The 19,380-nt window shown below is 50.9% G+C and overlaps 1 protein-coding gene across 1 annotated transcript in view; it reads right to left on the bottom strand.

Moving 5' to 3' along the window:
- Positions 1-19,380, bottom strand: part of Galnt15 (polypeptide N-acetylgalactosaminyltransferase 15) — a 35,522-nt gene that overhangs the window by 12,841 nt on the left and 3,301 nt on the right. Inside the window, exons 2-4 of the mRNA XM_021641722.2 lie at positions 8,005-8,171; positions 4,564-4,768; positions 1,718-1,885 (exon numbers count right to left, since the gene is read on the bottom strand). Coding sequence (XP_021497397.1) covers positions 1,718-1,885; positions 4,564-4,768; positions 8,005-8,171 — 540 coding nt within the window. The remainder of the gene's footprint in view (positions 1-1,717; positions 1,886-4,563; positions 4,769-8,004; positions 8,172-19,380) is intronic.

Here is a 19,380-nt window from a genome sequence, read left to right as displayed (position 1 = left end):
AAGAGAGGCGTGGTAGCCGCATGTCTTTAAATGAGGAGGGTGGAGCTCTGAGTTCAAGGCCAGCCTCGTCTACAGATGACTCTGTAGACACCCAGAGTTACACAGTGAGGCCCTGTCTCAAAAAGCAAAGCAAAACAAAATGACCGTAAGAGTGTTACACGGAGAAACACATAGCTAGAAAGCTTCTGCACAAGGGCTTTGCACTCAAAACAGATTTAATGCAGCCAAATCATGGACGTGCCTTAGGAGTTAAGTGGCTCAGATTCAGCCCATTTGATGGACGGGGAAATGGATCATTGGCTTCAGGGTATTAAAACACTAGTTCATACACACGTGTCTAAAACCAGAACTTCAGTGGTTACTTGGTCCAGTTTCTCCACCGTTAGCCACTTAATTCTCTGTGGCGTTCTCCTTGAGACAGGTGACCTCTCTAAGTTTGATTTCCTTCACCTCTGGTTGGGATAAAATGACCATGTACAAAACAACAAAAAACCAAAACCAAAGAAGCAGTTTGCAATTGAGCCTCTGGGGATGGAATAAAAAGTTGCCTACAGTGCCAGGCGCCATACACACCGTATTTTAGGTACTAAGCTGTGCTGTTCTGAGTTCACCTGTGCTGTTGCTTTTTCTCTGTTGTTGTTCACCTTTTTTTTTTTTTGGAGCAGGGAGACAAGGTCTCAGGGCAGCACAGGCTGGCCTCGAACTCATGATCTTCCCTTGGATGGGCTCCTGGTGTGTGTTTTACTTCAGAAGTTTGGATTTTAGGAAGGGGCATGCACACAGGCCCCATTGCCGTTCGCTTTTGCGGCTGCACTCTCTACAGGGTGCACTGATAGTCCTCAGGGAGCGTGTGACTGCTCTCAGAGGGGGCTCTGCCACCATGGCAGTCCAGGCAGGCCTCTGCTGCCCAGTGCATCATGGCAACATGCTTGGTTTGCAGAGGGCTTTGGATTCGGCGGTTATCTGCTGTGGACTGTGGACTCGAACCAGCACCCAGCTGAGTGTATCAGGGAAGCAGGTGGGCTTAGGAGCTGCCTACCCTGGATTTACATCGTCACAATGCTGGGAATCCCTGGGTTTACATTTTTGTGATGTTAGGAGTTTAATCTGTACGTTTCCTGGGCACAGTGAAGTGCGGACACCTAGCGTGGCTGAAACATTCCACAGTCCACAGCCCGCAGCCTGTGAGCTTGGAGAATAGCTGGTTTTTGTTTTGGTTTGGTTTGGTTTGTTTTGGTTTGTTTGTTTTTTTGTTTTTTTTTTTTTCCACACTAAATTTGAAGTGGTTTGTTACCCAGCAGAAAATTCCTAAAAGATAAACAAAACAGAACAAAACAAAACCAAAAATACAACAAAAAACCCTACTTAAATAAAATAGTTAAAATAGTTCAGAAAAAAAACCCCACAGCCGTAAGCACTGTCAAAGCTGGATCTGTTTTGAGAATTATGTCACAGCGCTCAGCCAGCTAAGGAATTTGCTGTGTTACCTGGGGTCCAGATCAGCTCAGCTTCTTCCACATTCTCCCCCTGGGCATCCACGGAAGCTTCTGGAAGAGCTCACTGGACTCCGTTGGTATCACAGCACTGTAGCTGGCTTGTTTGGTTTGCACAGCCACTCATGTACTAGGTCCTTTCATCAGGAAGCCATGATACGGGCAGAACAGCTTGCTGCCCTGGCATGGAGCTCAGGGAAGGGAAGGCTGTGGCAGGGCCTTACCTGATGGGGCTGATGGGGGATGGGAGGGCCTTCCGCTCCTGCTCCTCCAGGGGCTCCCATCGGAAATCCAGCTTCCAATCCAGCACCCCTCTCTGCAGCTCCGTGGATGCAGAGTACTGAAGCGTCTTCCAGTCAATCACGTCTATGACTGGAGACACCACTCGGCTCCTGCAAAGAAGCCAGGATCAAACGGCGAAGCCGACCACTCACTAGCTAGGGGCCAGAAACAAGATCTATGTAATGTGTGGCCCAGTGTGGCAGCTACAGGCCGCTCACACCTGCCGGCCTTGAAACTGCTTTGTCCCAGCAAGAATCTCAATTTAGAAGAATTAATATGAAAGAAAAGGGATGCAAAAACTTTCAATAGTTCTTTTATATTGGTTATATACTGATATGCTTGGTTTACTAAGATACATAATTGAAGTGAATTTCATCTGTCTTTACTTTATAACTGTTTTTTAATTAATTTATTTTTATTTTATGTGCATTTGTGTTTGACTGCATTCATGTCTGTGTGAGGGTGTCAGATCCCCTGGAGCAGGAGTTACAGACAGTTGTGAGTTGCCATGTGGGTGCTGGGAGTTGAACTCTGCTCCTCTAGAAGAGCTCTCAGTGCTCTTAGCCACTGAGCCATCTCTCCAGCCGCAACATGGCGGTTTTAATTAAACACACAGCCCCTGCTGGATGGCACTGTGCTGTGGCTGAAGGCCTGGATATGCCTCATGCCTGGCAGCTGGCGGGTGGGAAGCGACCTGGGATGATGCAGCAGCTAGTTTTTCTAGAGACTGCCTTTTCCTCTAGAAAGCTCCTTATTTAGAGGTGTGACTCTGCCTTGCTGCTTCGGCCTTAGAGAGGGCAGACAGCACAAGGTGGCTGGAAGCTGGATGTGGCAGGTACCCTAGGCCTCCCGCATTGCTACTTTATGAGGAAGCTGCCGTTAGCAGGCCAGGACTACCCAAAACCAGTTGGTGTGGTGTGGCATGGCATGGTGTGTCCTGGTACGGTGTGGTATAGTGTGAGCAATATCAGACAGCTCAGAAAAGCTGGTAGGACTGAGTCCTACACAGAGTAGGAAAAGGGAGCCTAGACTTGCCCAGTTTTTAGAACAGCACTGTGTAAAGTGTTCAGAGAAGGTAACTCAGAGGGCAGAGAGGTGGTTTTCCTTCACGTTCTCGATGCTGGACAAGGTGGGCCAGAGGAAAGGTTGTAGAGCATAAAAAGATGGTGGAACCTCAGAAAGCAGGGGGCACGTGGAGGGAAGGCCCCTAAAGTATTAGAATCCCAAGCTCAGAGGCTCTCTGGGCTGTAGAAAATAGAGAAAGGTAGAGAGGAAGGGTGGGAACAGATGCTAATAGAGGGGTCACACCTGTCACAGTGGAGGATGTGGGGGCTCTGCTGTGTCCCGTTCAGGCTACAGCGAGGACTGCAGAGCTCTGAGACGGCGCTCATGCAGGAAGCTGACACGAAGGAGGACATCCGTGGTTAATGTGCCTCAGCACTAGGCAAGAGGGGCTCCTTCTCTTTGAATGGTTTGTAAGAAGAAATCACACTTGGTACCAGACAGCCTGACCAGACACCTGTCCGTCATACTTTCTGCACGCAGCTTCACCTTTTTGGAGCCCCAGTTTCTCTCCTCAAGAGACAGAAGCAGAAACCACCTGCCTAAACCGCTCAATGGGGTGGGACGGGGTGTCTCTGCAGAGTGGGGGCTTGAGATAACAGCAGAACTTAGTCCCCAAATGTCTGTAAGTGGGTTCTTCAGCATGCACTCAGGGCAGGGCAAAGCAATCTCCAAGGTGCCCCTGAGTCACCCTTCTGTTACACCAGGGTGGGCATTAGACAGAGAATGGGCCAGAAAACTTATGATCCGCAAGTACTCCAGGATTTTGAGAGCTGGCACATGAAACAGAATCAAAGATGGCTTCCTTGTAGGCCTGGTGAACTTTTCTTATGGTCAGTTTGCTGCTATACTTAGCACACACCTTCTCTCCTTGTGGAACTGGGCCAAATGGGTCTGTCTTGGTTCAGGATTTTTTTTTTTCTTCTGTGTGATCATCCCCAACTTCAAATGAGGCCAGCCACAGAGTGCAAGAACAGGAGCCAGGAGGTCTGTTCCTAACAGCTCCATCTGGCTGGGAGCCAGGATGTCTCAGGCCTGCTTAAGTGGCAGGGATGGAAGTGACTGAGGCCTCTCCCCTAGCTCACTCCTAGGTGAGCTAGTTACCAAGGTTAGGTTTCCTGAATAGGATATTCATATTGAGGGTCAGGCTTAGGAAGCGTTGGGGATGAGAAGGAGGGAATGGGAAAGGCAGCGTGATAGGGGTCAAAGCAATGCTAGCTATGGATGTGGCAAGGCCCTCTCAACCCCACATTCCCAGGTCTTGGCTTAATTAGAACATTACACTGTGTGTAACACAGAGGAGCAAAGAAAGTTGTCAAGAAAGCTGGTGATAGAGGAGCTAATGTCTTCTTCCTATGGTCCAGGCTAGTGTAGAAATTGTTTCCCAACGGTGTGTTACAATCTTAATGGAAAGTGTGTCAAAGTCAGAGGTAAAGACAGCCATGGAGTGTGCAGCCCTTCCTGGACAGCCTAACAGGACTGGCTGCATTTAAATGTGACAGAAGCTGTTCTCAAGGCTGGCAAACCTCTGGCCTCCCTTCCAACAGGAAAACTCCCCACACTTCCTATGAACCTCTGGAAACCCCAAGGGATAGACAGCAAATAGTAGAGACCAGGGTGCTTCCCAAATAGTAGGTGGCTGCTCTGTTCTCAGAGTGACTGCATCTGTGGACTCTCTCACCCAGACCCGCTCCTCGAGCTGCAGCTCCCAGGTGGAACGAATTACCTGTCGTCGGCTATTCTGCTGAGGAGGGGCTCCAGCCATCCCCGGTGGCACTCACAGTGGGCATCCATGAAGACCAGCACATCCCCCGTGGCCCTAGCGGCCCCCAGCATCCGGGCCCCGATGGTACCGAGCCTCTTGTAGCTCCTGAGCAACTTCACGGCCTCTAGCTTGGACACATATTCACTGAGAGCAGATTTCAGCTGTTCTGGAATTGACAGGGTCCTGTCACTGGGAGGTCACAGATGCCACAGCGAACAAGACTGTGATGAGTATCACAGAGATCACTCTCTTAGAACTCACCGTGAGCACGGGATTCTGAGCCTCCAGCGTGTTAGTAAAGGGTGGTCATTTCTAAGGTTTGAGATGGTTCTGTTCTCTCTGTTAACCACCAGGAGGAATAAAGTGGAAAACCAGAAGAGGAGAAACCTTGCAAGTGATCTCTAAATGAGAGTATGCACCTCAGGAAAACCTGCTCTTATACCCCAGCTTCAGGCTAAATCCAGAGAACCCAACCTAAGACAGTGGACAGAGGGGTCATGAAGCTTTGCAGCGCCAAAGTGTTCGTTGTTTCAGAGGTTCCCTCCCAGTGGCAGGGTGGAAAGGGAGCGAGACGGGGAAAGGAAAAGAGGAGCCAGGGCTACTTCTAGATGCGTGCTTCTGGGAGGATGTGAAGGCTGTGGTTTCACTGCCAGGCGCCCTCCGGTGGAAAGGGCTGAAGCTGGGAACTTGGGAGGAAGCCTGTCTTAGGTTTTTCTTATTGCAATAAAACATAATGACCAAAAGTGACTTGGGAAGGAAAGGGTTTATTTCATTTTATAACTCTCAGGTCATAATCCATCGCTGAGGGAAATGAGGGTGTGAATTCATGGCTGGAACTAAGCAGCCCAGAAGCTGATGGGAAGGGACGACAGGCATGCTCTCTGGAGGACTCTGGCCAGCCAGGACCGGAAGAATCCCTAGGTACTTTTGCCCAGCCCGCTGTCTACCCATTAACCTCAACAAATGCTGGCCAAACGGGCCCAGTGAACCCCACACAATTTCAGTGCCTCCAGCTGCTCCGACCCTCTGCCGTGGCGAGCCTGGCAAATTCAATATGGGGGAACCTCAAAAAGCAGCACTTAACAGAGGCTCCTTCCCTCCATCCAGCCCCCGACTCTCCCATTAGAGAGGTGCTGTGCAGACCCCAGCAAGGGCTCAGCCTTCTGCCCAGGGCCTCTACTGTCCCTTGAAGCCAGAGCGGCTGCTAAATGTCATTGAGTTGAGCAAGAATGGAGGATTTGATCCCCAAGTAAAGACCAGAGCAGGGGTTATGAGGACGTGGGCCCTCAGGTAGTGGCATCACTTTACTTGATTGCTTGTAACTACAGATACCTGGGCACAGCAGCCACCTAGAGATCCTGGCATGAGCCGATGAAGGCACCAGGGATGGAGTACGTTCTCACAGAGTAGGCTCTACTCCTGAACTATGGATCAGCCCTTTGTTTTCTTTATTATTTTGAGATTATAATTTAATTAGAACATTTCTCCCATTCCTTTTCTCCCCCTGAAACCTCCCATCCGTGTATTCCCCCTTCCCACTCTCCTTCAAATTCATGGCCTTTTTTCCCCCCACTAATTATTATTGCATGCATAATGTATCTGTATTTCTAGATATCACCTGTTGAGTACATATAATGTTATTTGTATGTATGTTTTCAGAGCTGACTGTTAGGTCTTGAATGACCAATTGGTAAACTCTTCCCTGGGGAAGGCCGCCTTCACTGCTCCTGGCTTTTCTCAGTTACCATTAGTTCTCTGTGGACCACTGAGGCTTGGGCTTTCCCCACACATGTTGGCAAGTTCATTCTTTGTTTTCTTTGAGACAGAGTCTCAGTACATAACCCAGGCTGGCCCTGGACTCACAGAGATCTGATTGCCTTTGCCTCCAGAGTACTGGGATTAAAGGTATGTGCCACCATGCCTGGTTCATATTTTTTAAAATGTTGATACAAGTTCTCAGTAAATAGTTCAATCTGGCCATGAACTCCATCTGTACTACAGGCTGGCTGTTGGGTGTTGGTCTGATGCTTCTATTTTGATGCTAGTTACTGGCCCTCGAGATCTGGTTACTGCCTGGATAAACCTATCCTTGTTGTGTAAACCCGCCTAAGACATTATACCTAATTGGTTGATTAAAGGCTTAAAACCTGGGCAGGCAGAATGGGGTAGGTGTGGCTAAGTTTCTCAGGCTTTGGGAACAGGAGAGTCATGGGGAAACAAGGAAACAGACAGAAGATGGACGGGAAGGGAAGCAGAAGGAGGACACCACGATGGGTTAGTGTGGAGAAGAAACACATGGGGGAGGGGAGAGGAAGAATTCTAAGAATGGCGTGGATGGAAAAAACAAGTATTCATAAGATTATGGATGGAAGGTGGCCCAGATTAGGATGGTTGAGCAGATGGCATTGGATGGGGGCTGGGAGGTAGATGGTGAGGTTATTGAAAAGATAGTGTAGGTAGAAATCTGCCAGCCCAAGGGAAATAGGCAATTGTAAAATCTAAGAGGTGTCTGTGCCTTATTATTTGTGATAGCAGGTTAAATAATACTGCCACAAGAATTATAGAGCTAATAATAAATAATCTCATATAATCTAACACCCCTTTTTATTGCCAACAGCTGGCCTTATCAAACTTGTGAACCCCCTGCCTCAGCTTCCTCAGTAGCTTAGATTACAGCTTCCCACTTCTACCCCACAGCTCCAGTCTGTGTTTTCATGGATTTAATCCCTGGGAGCTCAGGAAACTAAAGTCTGAGACCCACTCACTTGGAGGTCTGGCAGGCACTTTCTTTCTTTGTCACTGCCTTCTTTTACTGCTGTTTCTTGCCTAGAGTGTCCTGCCAGAGAAGCATCTGAGCACATTCGTCTGGACTCTGGGCTCAACTCTGCCCCACTTAGCACAACTCAGCTCTGGTCATTTCTCACTTTTGGTCCTCAGTTTTCCTATCTGGACAGTAGGCAGGTTTTAGCCAGCACCAAGGAGGCAGTGAGCACACATGTAAAGGCCATTTTCTTTAGACACTGCATCTTGGGCAGAAGCTAATAGGTTGTGTGGGCATCAGAGCCCGAGGAGAACACCCTCCCCCGCCACCGCAGAATCAGACTGAAGTAACCCTTTCCAGGGGCCTCTTGGGCTTACTCACTCCTGGGAGTTCCCTGTCCCAGGACTCTTCCTTGCTTGGACTGTTCCTCTTAGAAGAACAGTCCCTTTCTTGTTGCCTCTGGGTCCTTCAATCATAAATTACTCACACTGGCATATATGCCCCCTCTTCTCCTGAAGCTCAGCATCTGGGGAACCTTGTGCATGCGCTTTAGCTTCCTCCTTTATATGGCATTCCCTTCCCTCCCCACTTCTGGCCCAGAGCCAGCCTCTCCCAATGACCTGGGAGCCATCTTCAGTTACCTTGCTGGCTGAGGTCATCTACAAGGATGATCTCCTGCAGCAAGGCCCTAGGTGTTGTGTCCAGGATGCTGTGCACGGTTCTCAAGAGCATGGGCCAGGCCTCGTTATGGAAGCAGAGGATGACGCTGGCTGTAGGCAGGCCACTTGCAAAGCGCTGTTGTAGACACCTGTAGGGAAAGGATGTTAGGGAGCCTTCCGGAGGAGCTGCAGTGAAGCCCTTCACTCTTTAAGCCTGGCGGGCCACTGTAACCTTGGCTCCCTCCCAGCTCAGTGGCTCTCCTGAGGTTTCTTCAAGCAGACACACAGAAATCCCATCACCGGGACAGCAGCACGTTCTCATTCTCAACCTTCAGGTCACAAGAGCCCTGTGGAACCGAGCTCCCGCTTTGTACTTGAAGGGAGCTGGCCACGCTCATTGAGATGGCAGCCCTCAACTGTACAATGGGAATGAACAAATGACAATGTCATTGCCTCAGATGAGGGAACTCAAGCCCAACAAGGGATCCAGGCTCCTCTAGGCCATGCCAGTGGTACATGGCAGAGCCCAAGACACTCTGCCTTCAGAATTTCTGGGTGATTTCTGCTTCTACCACCCCTGGCTGGATTCCCGGAACTACTGTATTGCTTACACCCTCGGGACTATGTGAGCCTCCTAGACTCTGTGGGGGACTAGGAGTTGGGCATCTGCCTGGTTTGCTGTCGTGGAATCCACTGTGGAGGGAATTGCACTAGCACCCTGACACCCAGAGCAGCAGGACACTCACACTTTGCAAAAGAACGCACCTAGAGCGAAGTTTCTTTCTGGATGCCTCCTCAGAGGGAAATGAGAGCCACCAGCCTGGACCTGGCTCTGTCTGAGGGACACAGTCCCTCGATGCTGCTGAGTGTCCCTCAGCCTGGTCCGTTCCTCACCAGGGCAGACACTTTTTGTGAACAGTAGTGACAAAGACTGGAAGAGGGACAGCTGGCTCTAGGTAAGGGCCTAAGACATCATAACCCAGCACGGGAGTGGGTGGGGCAGGGAAGACGGCTTAGCAGGTAAAGGCTGCCACTCAGTCCGAGGACCCCAGTTTGATCAGGACCTGAGTTTGATCCCCAAGATCTACATGCTGGAAGGAGATACCTGAGTCTGCACATTGCCTTCTGACTTCTGCATGTGCCCTGTGTCACACACCTGCACCCCACAGTAAATAAAATGCGTAACTAAAAATAAGAAGCAGTGGGGTATCTTGTTAGTTAACGAATTTCTTTCCAAGAAGGATTTTAAGCCTCTCACAAGAAATACATGCAACGGGGCTGGAGATGTAGCTTGGCTTACAGTTCTTGCCTGGTGTGCGTAAGGCCTTGAATCCCAGCACCCCAGGACTGAAAACAAAGTACAGTGAAGCGACGTTAAAACAGAGGAAAATTCAGGGAAATAGAAGACATATGGATAAGACATATGGATTCATTTCTAGAATGAATGTGAAATTTGATTTTGAGATTCCTGACAGCCAAGGTAAAAAAAGGGGGGGTGCTTATGCCTAATGGGATGATATCTATTTGAGAAGGCACATCTGGCTTAGTGCGTAACTGTTTATTTTGTGATAATTTAAGACCCCGAAGAAGGTGCCATCATTGTACACAATGTTGTGTTTCCTTCCGGGTGATGACTCTTTACACAGCTCCACAGTGAGCAAAATCCTGTGGGCTCTGACCTGGTTCCATACCACGACCCCACAGATGTTATTTGGATTTTTGCCAGTTATTAACATTACACTAAGTTCTAAAAGAAGTTTCGTTGGGCTTTAGAAAGTCCCTAAGTGGATGGCAATGTCCTCGAAGTCATCCCCAAGACAAATAAAATAGTTTAAAATAACATCTAGAGGCAACGGTCTTCTCTATAAGGTTGAGAGTTGAGCAAGAGTCATTTGTATAGCTAATAAGTGGCTCCAGGAGCCAGCAGGGAAGGCACGGCCCATTCGGTAACTGAGGGTTATACACTGTCCTGGTTCTTGTTTCCTAGCAAAGACCATGTGAGACCCAGTGCCATTTGGAGCCGAGGACCAAGCTGCTTCAGCCCTTATGCCTTTCTAGCCATGACAGACTTAATTCCACGAATCATGAGCCAAAATGAGCACAATATGCTCACTTCCTTACAGTGCTTCTGTTAGGTACTCAGTCATGGAGATGAGGAAAGTAACCGTTGCATTCAACATTTGTAGGATTTACGTTTATTTGTGTGTGCGTGCTGGCATGCATGCCTGTGTGTGCACTCACATGGGCACATTTCCCCTTGAGCCTGGTGTGAAAAGAAAAACAGACGAGTACAAATGTACCGTCATCATTTTTGTAAGCTACTGTTCATATGTGCAATAAATTGATTAATTAATTAGGCAGTGCTGTACTGAGCTCACTTACTTGGTGACCACTCTACCACTGAGCCCCCTCTCTAGCCTTTATTTATTTCTTTATTTTAGAAAGCTCCTACTATGTCATTCAAGCTAGTCTTGAAGCCTCAGCCTCTCCCGTGCTGGGATGGCAGTGTGGCTCGACCCGATGGCTGAATGCTGCTGTCTTTACCCACTGCTCTGCAGCACAGACTTCTCTCATGTTGGTTTCCCTCCCCCTCATGAGGGGAATGCCGGCAGAGGTCAGAGCTTTTGTGAGGAACAAGTCTGACAATGTGCCTAGCGTCCAGCCAGGCACAGGGCAGCGACCCCTTTGGAGAAGGCGGCCGGTCAGCCTTAGCTCTTTCAGACACTCCTTGCTGCAGATGGTCGTGAGCTGTGAGCGTGCCGAGCAGTCAGGCCACTGACCTCCCTGTGACCTTCCAGAGCGGCCTCTGTAGCACAGCAGCCTCTTTCAGGTTGTTGCACTGAAGCTTTGTCACTTCCCAGCTGTGCAGTGACCCAGAACGGTCACTTGTGTGGCTTCTGAGAACTAAGGTCTCCTGAGGGGAACAACGACACACACTCAGGTTGCTGTGAGGTGAAAGGTCCCTTGTGTTTTAAGCCCAAGGGAGAGACTGCTGTCTCAGACCATCTCCAGACACACAACTATAAGAGGTGTCACGAAGGCCCTTTCAGTCTGGAAATTTATTGTCATTGATTCTCTTCATTTGTTTGTTTTTTGTTTTGAGACAAGGGTTTCTCTGTGTAGCCCTGGCTGTCCTGGAACTCGCTCTGTAGACCAAGCTGGTCTCAAACTCAGAGAGATCTGCCTGCCTCTGCCCCCTGAGCACTGGGTTTAAAGGTGTGAGCCACCACTGCCCAGCTAACGTTCTTGCTGACCAGCATAGTGCATTTTCTCTTCAGACAGAGAAATGGTGAGCAGACAGATGGGCTGGGTGAGCGGTGGTAACACACAGGCTGACAAGGGCTCAATAGGTCTGATGGGCAAGTGCAGGGCCCCACATAGCCAGGAGGGGCTCCTGCAGCGTGAGGAAAGGACCTACTCCCCTCCCAGGAAGAAGCTCTCACAGCCTTCAAGATTCACCGATGCGGACCGCCTCCTCGGGCAATAGGGAACCAGAGCTGAAGACCACCAAGGAATGAATGGGTGTGTCAAGGAGGACCAACAGATTCTGAGTGGGCTCCGCCTATGGTGTGCACAGACCCAGCACACTCAACATACCTCTTCACTGCAGAGCCAAGCATTGTAAGTTAAGCATTGGCAAAGCCCCGGGGCTCAGAGCATGTCGGATGGTTCTAGGAAGTGCAAGGATTTTTATTAATTCGGGCAGAGGGTCTGGAGTGGTCTATGAGTGATGCAAGCTCTACAGCTTCCAAACACTGTGGACGGAAAGGGTTTGCATACGTGTAAAGTTTGAATAGGTTTATGGGCCTCTGTGCTAGAGATGCAGGCTCCATCAACTAGTGAGCAGCGAGAGGAGCCTTCACTGTGTCCGTAGCTGGCAGAGCAACAGTGTGACTTCCCTGAAGCCGGCCCGGCTACACTTCCACCCACCTTGCTCCGAGACCCTTGGCTGAGGGCCTCTGAGGAGTTTATTCCTTTATAGCAAGCAGAGAGGTAACCAAGAGTGGCCACTGTGTCCTAATCCTGGGCCAGTTCCTTTGGAGACTTGGACAAGGGACACAGATCTGTGAGGACTATGCTTCAATGGTTTCCTAGTCAGCTGTTATTTTCAATAACTCTCTCTCTCTCTCTCTCTCTCTCCCCCCTATCCTTTTGACTCAGTTTTTTTTTTTGTTTTTTTTGTTTGTTTGTTTGTTTTGTTTTTTCTGAGCATGCACTGTCCTTAGCCTCAGCTTCCTCATCGTGAAATGGGGCCTTGGGAAGGAGCCAGTGATTCATGCATATAAATGCTTAGTTCAGGGCTTTGCTTATATGAGCTCAGAAAATGCTATCATTTCTCACAAGTCTCTCATGGGTCTAGATGCTTCCCTAAGCCTCAATTTCCTCTGCCCGATGAGGACACTAAGCAGAACTACATTAGAGGGCTGTGTGAAGCTCATCTAAGCAAAGAGACCCACTTTGTCCCCAGCAAGCCTTCGCTAAGGGAATGCTGAGTGTCACTCAGTGCTGCCCGGGTGACGTCTGGCTCTGAGTTCTTTCAACACAGAAGAAAGCAGAAAGTCTGACACTGTTCTGGAAATAACAACTGATGTTTCCCTGTGCCCCATCCATGTAATCCTTCTTCCCACCTCGGCCCTAGAGCTCATAGGCCATGTGACACTAGTGCTCTGACAGCTCTGCTTAGAGGTAGAGAGAGCACCACGGTTGCAAACAGGCATCCGGGGACAGTGGCCCAGGTCCCATTTCCTTATCCCAAAAGGAGCAGCTGATGTTAACCAGCAGAAGTTGGTACACACACACACACACACACACACACACACACACACATCAGGATGTGACCCATGGCCAGCATTCTGTGACATCTGAGTTATCTAGTTGTTCTAACCATCCTGGCACACATCTTTTTCATGCGTGGGCAATGTTCTGTCCTTGATGCTTTTTTTCACCCTCTAAGAGTTGGTGCCCTTGTCCCAGCACCCCTGGGAGCTGAGCCTGGCAGCTCCGGGGTTATGCGCTCCACCGCCTCTCAGAACTCCCCAGCAGGCCTGAACTCCAGCTGCCCCTGGAGACAGCCACCTTGAAGAAGGCCCGCAGCCTTCTCTGCTCGGCACCCCTTCCCAGGCCCTGCACCAAAAACATCCGTGTCAGGTCTGCTAATCCCACGGGGCCTGCATCCCACCACACAGAAAACCCGAATGCAAGAGCTGTACAGGACCCAAAGGAGACCTCTGGGAGGTGGGGGTGTGAAGGGGGAGGAGGAGAGGCAGACAGGGTCAGGCGGGCAGGTGCTTTCCAGCAGGGACTGTACCTCTGGGACCAGGCAGGGGAAGGCACTCAGCGTGTACCCAGAGCTGAGGAAACATACTCCAAAATGCAAATTTATCTATGTTAAACTTACTATACAAAACATTTACAGTACCAACAATTTCCTACCCTGTGATGTATCTTTTCTAAGTCATTTCAAGGCAATTCGAACTAATAAGGCCGATGAGTGACAGACTGATCCAGGCAAGAGGCACTGAGCCAGCAGGTCACTTTGCCTTTTGAAATATCTGTTGAATGTGACACAAGCCGTTCTCTCCAGGTCCATGGTGCGGCACAGTTTATTAGTGAGGGGGTAAGCTGCAGAGACCTTGGGATTGTACAGGTGGCCGGGCCCTCAGGCTGAGTCCTTGAAAGACACGTGCACTGTCATTTAACGGTGAGGCCGCTTTGAGTTTCCATCCTCTACTTAGCCAATCTCTTCCCGGCACAACTCTCAAGTGCTGGACACGTGTCCACGAAGCCACTGCTGCCCACACTGCCTCACCTTCCGGAGACTCTGGGAAAGCCTGAACAGAGGGCTTTGAAATCAAGCCATCCCACCGGCATCACCCATCAGCTGGCATGGGGACGAGAACCAGATCAGATCAGAGGTGTGGCCTGGATTCAAAGGGACAGATCCCACGCCAAGAAACAGTTCAAAGCTGCTCGCTGTCTGTATCACATTTCAAGATCGGGTTCTGGTGGATTCCTCTCCCTGCTGCTCCAAGTCCCCTGTGGACTTGGCGAATGCATTTGGACGGTGGTTCTAAAGAGGCCGAGTCGCCGTGCACACCATATGGCCTGGCTGGAGCGCTAGCCTCCTCCCCCCCAGGCGACTTGGCCAGGGCACAAAGCTTTCGGTCAGTTCCCTAAAGCTGTGTTGGCAATGCCGATTGGTTCCCTGCTCCCCGCTGCATCAGTGGAGGCCCCCAGGAGGTGGCCTTCCATATCTGGACTCTCTTTGCCTGTGTCCCGCAGTGCACCGGAACTCTCTAGGGGTGGGGCTTGGGCTGCTCTTGCTCACCTTCTTGCTTCTAACGGCTGTTAAATAAGATGTTCCCAGGGGGCTGGGGAGATGGCTCTGCAGTTAAGAGCACTTGTTGCTATTGCAGAGGAGCCTGGCTTGGTTCTCAGCTCTCACAAATGGTTCACAACTACCCTCAACCCCAGCTCCAGGGGATCAGATGCTCTCTTCTGACCTCCTCCGGCACGCACCGGGCACATGTATGGTATACAAACATACCCACAGTCAAACCACTCACATAAAACAAAACGAGTACATCTGAAAAAAGGTCTTATTGGAAGAAGCTTGTTCAAAGCTCTTGCTCGCGGCGAGTGTACAGGACGGCCATGTACTGAAGCGGTGTACGGCACAGCTGTGCAGTCGAGGAGGGTGCAGCATGGCTGTATAGCCAAGAAGTGCAAACACCCACCGATGGGAGTTATTATCATAGGGCCAGCTTCCAGCGCCACGAGAAAATCCTAACATTGGACCCCGCCTGTGGGTAATTGCCGGGAGCAGCAACTTCCAGGCAGGTCCTGGGAAGGCTAGGGCAGGACACGGCCGGAGAGAAACCCTTAGGAAAGTGGACCGGACATTCTCAGGTGTCACAGGTACATGGGAAGGGCAGAGCCTGAGAGGAAGCAGCCACTGCCATCAGGCATCTTCACCAGGGCACATGTTCTCTGAGGGCATAGCACCCTCTCTGAGGGACCCCGTGGGATCCTTTGTTATCTCCGACCCTGGCTCCTTGCTCTGGGTCACAGACAGTCACCTAATCACAGTCGTGGTTCTGTACCCTGACCAGAGGCCCAAGAAGTGTCCTAAAGCTGCCAGGGCCAGCCTTCCCTGGACAACGCCCAGACAAACCTTCCAGGATGTTTATCTGAAGAGTTTGCTCTGTAGAAGTTCAGGGAAGGCTAGCCATTGAGAAGGCCACAGACAGGGAGGGCTGGCCCAGTGAACTCTGGTGCTAGCGAGCACCACAGTCAATGGGATCTTGTTAAATGCACTGTCACACTGAGCATGAGCCCTTGAAGTCTTGCGTTTCAGGCAAACTCCTGGGTGACATGGAAGCCTGCGCCACAGCTGTCATTGCCAGCGGCAGGATGTTAGCAGGCAGCGTGACATGGCAGAGCAGCTGGGCAGGGGTATCTGGGGGTATCAGGAAATCCAGAGCGTGGCAATGGGTTGGGAGTCTCTCACATGCCCCTGCTCTCCGGCAACGCCCACCCCTCGTGTCCTCAGGGCAGGCCAGTCCAGGGACAGCTCCTGTCGAAAGGTGAGCGTTGATGTTCTTGGATGCCCACACATTAGATTCACTCAGAAGCAGGTTTCAGCCAGTCCTGTTGCTCTGGTCGGAGACTCATCAGTTTTTTCACACACTAAAAAAAAAAAAATTGTATGCCCTGACAAGGTCACCGGAAGATGGTAGATGGTCCGCACTGGAAGATGGTAGGGGATGCCATCCAAGTCAGTGCTATTCATGTACTTCAGTAAGAGCTGGTGATCACCCATTGAGGAGGCAGTTTTCAGAAAACTAGTGGCTGGTGAAAGTGTTTCAGAGAGATGGGCATAGACAGTGCGGCTCCCTGCCTGAGAAGCAGGGAGCCCCTGATTCCTGAGGGCAGAACTAGAGGAGAAAACATGGCACCCAGGGGCTCACGCTGCAGACTGAGAGAAGACTTTGCCACATTTGATGATATACACTGTGTGGGTGAAAGCAGTTTGAGAGATCTGAATGGAATCAAGTTACAAACTGGGGAGCTGAGCAGGGTGCAGTGATGCACAGCTGTGATCCCAGCGCTCGGGGAGGCAGAGACAGGTGGATCTCTGTGTATGAGGCTAGCCTGGTCTACAAAGTGAGTCTAGGACAGCAAAGGCTACACAGAGAAACCCTGTCTTGCAAAACAACAAAACAAAACAACAACAAAAACACCTGAGGAGCTAAAATTAAACTATGAGCCACAGAAACAAGCTATTACTGAAGATCCCTGTTACAGTGACGACTCTGACTTCTGAGCTGGCATTCAAGTGACGCCTCAGTCACAGCAACGCCTTCCGAAACAGTCACTAGCTGCTCCTGGTCACCGCCATTGGGCAGCTCACTCACCAGTGCCATGCCCGAGGGTGGCAGCAGTCCTCAGCCCCAGGCTCCACCTGTCTTTTCAGCTGACTTACGTCAATCTTTAAAATAACTGTAGGTGGAAATTAGGTGAGTATTCAAAAGGATAAAAGTACTTGAGTCAGACAGTCTGAGGTGTGGCTGCCATCCGGAGACTAATTGAACCTCTCGCTTTGTCCTAATTACCAAACAGTAGAACCAGCAAAGGTGGAAGAAAATAGAACACAGCAAAGATTGACCTATGGGGCCAGGTCAGCGTCGGAGCCCGGCAAGCCTGGATAGCCTGGTCTAATTGGAGTGTGTGCACGGCCAGCACCCAGTGGTGCCCCCTGCTTGCCTGATGCCTCTCTACCCTAGGCTCTTACTGAGACAACTTCATCCAGAGCAGCCCTCCATTTGACATCAGAGTTTAAGCTCAGACACTCTGAGAATGCGCATTTCAATAGACCTCCATCAGCATTTTCAAAAGTTGCCGGCAAGCAGAAATGCATAACTTCAGGGAACTTTCAGAAAAGCGAGCTCAAGTGATATGAGAATAAGCCAGAAGATGCGAATTAAACTGAGGAGTTATCGAACACAACTGAAACAGAAGTCTGGTGTCTGCCTATTGACGAAGGAAAAACGATCCTAAGAAAAGAGTGTGAGTGTGTGTGCGCATACATGTGCACACAGGTGTGTGAAGAGGCCAGAAGAGGGCATTGGATCCCCTGGAGCTGGCTTTAGAGGCAGCTGTGAACTATATGGCATGGGTGCTGGGAACCAAACTCAGCCTGTCTGTAAAAGCAGCGTGTGCTCTAACCGCTGAGCTATTTCCAGTTCCTCACATCCCCACCCCCAGGCCTGGGGATTAATTCTTGGATCTTGCATGGGTTTGGCAAGTGCTCTTCCACTGAGCTACGTCCCAAGCATCACATTTTCACTAGAGTGTAAATGCCACAGGGAACAGTTTAAGCAGAGATTTTTCACCCCGCTGGAGTGAGTGGGACCCCGGAGTCTGCAGTGCCGATGCAGGTCTGTGGACCCCACTTGGGTGGGGCCAGGTAACCAGCGCTGGTTTACATCCCCCCTCTGGGGCACAAAGTCCAAATGTCTGTGTTTCCACACACGGTGAGTGAGCCAGCCCTGCGCGTGCGGGGGCCTCGCTGGCGTAGCCCCTGGCTGCGGAGAGTAGGGCTGCAGACCAAACTCGGCCTCTCCGGCTGCATCCCAGACCTCCTGAACCTGGCTCTGCCTGTCAGCCCACGGCTGCGTGTTCCCAGGCGTGAACGGGTTTGGGGATCCCTGCTCCGGCCTGGAGAGCCGACCTGTCCCAGGTGCCCAGAAGCGCACGGAGGATGCCTGAACCTCTGCTTCAACAAGCTTTCTGGGTGCTTGGGTGGCACCCTAAGTGCTAAATCTTAAGCCGGATGGCCACTTTGTAGGCTGCGCCCAGCCCTCCGGTGTACCGGAGGACACACTGGGCAGCTTCAGCTCCTCCGCGCTACTGAGGATGTTGCGGTAGGCATCCGCCTGTGTGTTCCCGGGGGTGTGGGAGCTGGCCGCTTCTAAGACAGGCACACTTGAAATGCTTGAAGCCCAGGCGATTTGCCCAGGTCTGGTCCGGCAGTTAGCAGACTCAGAGTCTATCGTGATGGTTAAGCGCTTGACTTTGGGGTCAAACGGGCTGCTGGGTCACACGGCACCCATCTGTCCACCTTTCTACACCTTCACTTTCCTCATTCATAAAATGAAACCTGCTGAACTGATCCAAGGAGCAGATCAAGGAGGTGAAAACCGCCATCTGGGGTCTCTAGTGCATAGGACCTGCTCGCTAAGAGTAGAGTTTGCCTTTCTATCTGCAGACATTCGTCCTGAGAGACAGGTCTCGCCGTGTGACACAGGCTGTCCCCTAATCCACAGTTCTCCCGCCCAGCCTCCTTCACCACCCAGATTCACAGTTCCCCCACCGCCTTCACCAAGCACCGGAGTCTCAGGCACCTACGGTCAGGTCTGGCTCCAGAGCCCGTCTTCCGGTTTCATTCACTCTAGTGTTTTTGTATTTTAGTCTTTCATTGTTGGTAACGTCCTTGGATCCCCCCTATGCAAACTGGCCTCCAGCCTTGATCCCAAGGGAGATCTGGGATCTAGCAAGGGGACCGACAAAAGCCAGGGTGGGGTGGAGGTCTGGATGAAGGTCAGAAAGAACATGTCGGGGTTAGGAGTTGAGGAGCTTGCAGGAAGCTGGGAGACTGGAGGAGTGTGGGTCGGAGGGCAGAGGCAGAGGTCTCCAGCCATGGCAGGAAAGCTCAGATTTGCACACAGCAGACAGAGGCGTAATACACAGCATCTCTTGTCTTTCCACCTAGTGGAAGAGGAGAGGAGAGCACTGCCACCTTGGATAGAAGATAGGGGTTGTGTCGGGCTTTTCAGGGACTCTTGGGTACCCGAGAGCCTTCTGGAAGGCGGGGGAGGCTCGGCCCAGGAGTCTGACGGCAGACGTGAGCGCTGGCTGTACAGGCTGCACTCGCTGCTGTGCCCAGCAGAGGGCGCTGTCCACCTTTCTGTAGAGCTGGTAACTGCAAGAACCCTGGGACAGAGCTCTCAAGTCTACGCTTTCCTTGAGGTGAAGAGGTGTCTTGACTGCCCGGGACTGCTCAGCATCGAGATAGGCCAGGTCCCAGATGACTGAGACGCACTTGTTACCATGGAGGGAAGAAACAGCCAATGAAGTGGTCTACCCAACATCTATGCAAGCATACATGCTTGTCCACATCAAACATACCTGGCGTGGCTCTAGCTATCTGCACCACCAACGCCCCCTGCACACACGCATATCAGACCGCAAGTGTAACACATGAAACACATTTGCACACAAGCACATGACCGTTGCGAGAAACATTTACAGCACATGGATCACACACACGCAACAGATATAAAACACACATGCCCC

The sequence above is a fragment of the Meriones unguiculatus genome, chromosome 9 (genome assembly GCF_030254825.1).
Source record: "Meriones unguiculatus strain TT.TT164.6M chromosome 9, Bangor_MerUng_6.1, whole genome shotgun sequence".
Classification (NCBI taxonomy): Eukaryota; Metazoa; Chordata; class Mammalia; order Rodentia; family Muridae; genus Meriones; species Meriones unguiculatus.
Note: the sequence above shows the minus strand (reverse complement) of the source record. Positions and strands in the feature narration are given on the sequence as shown.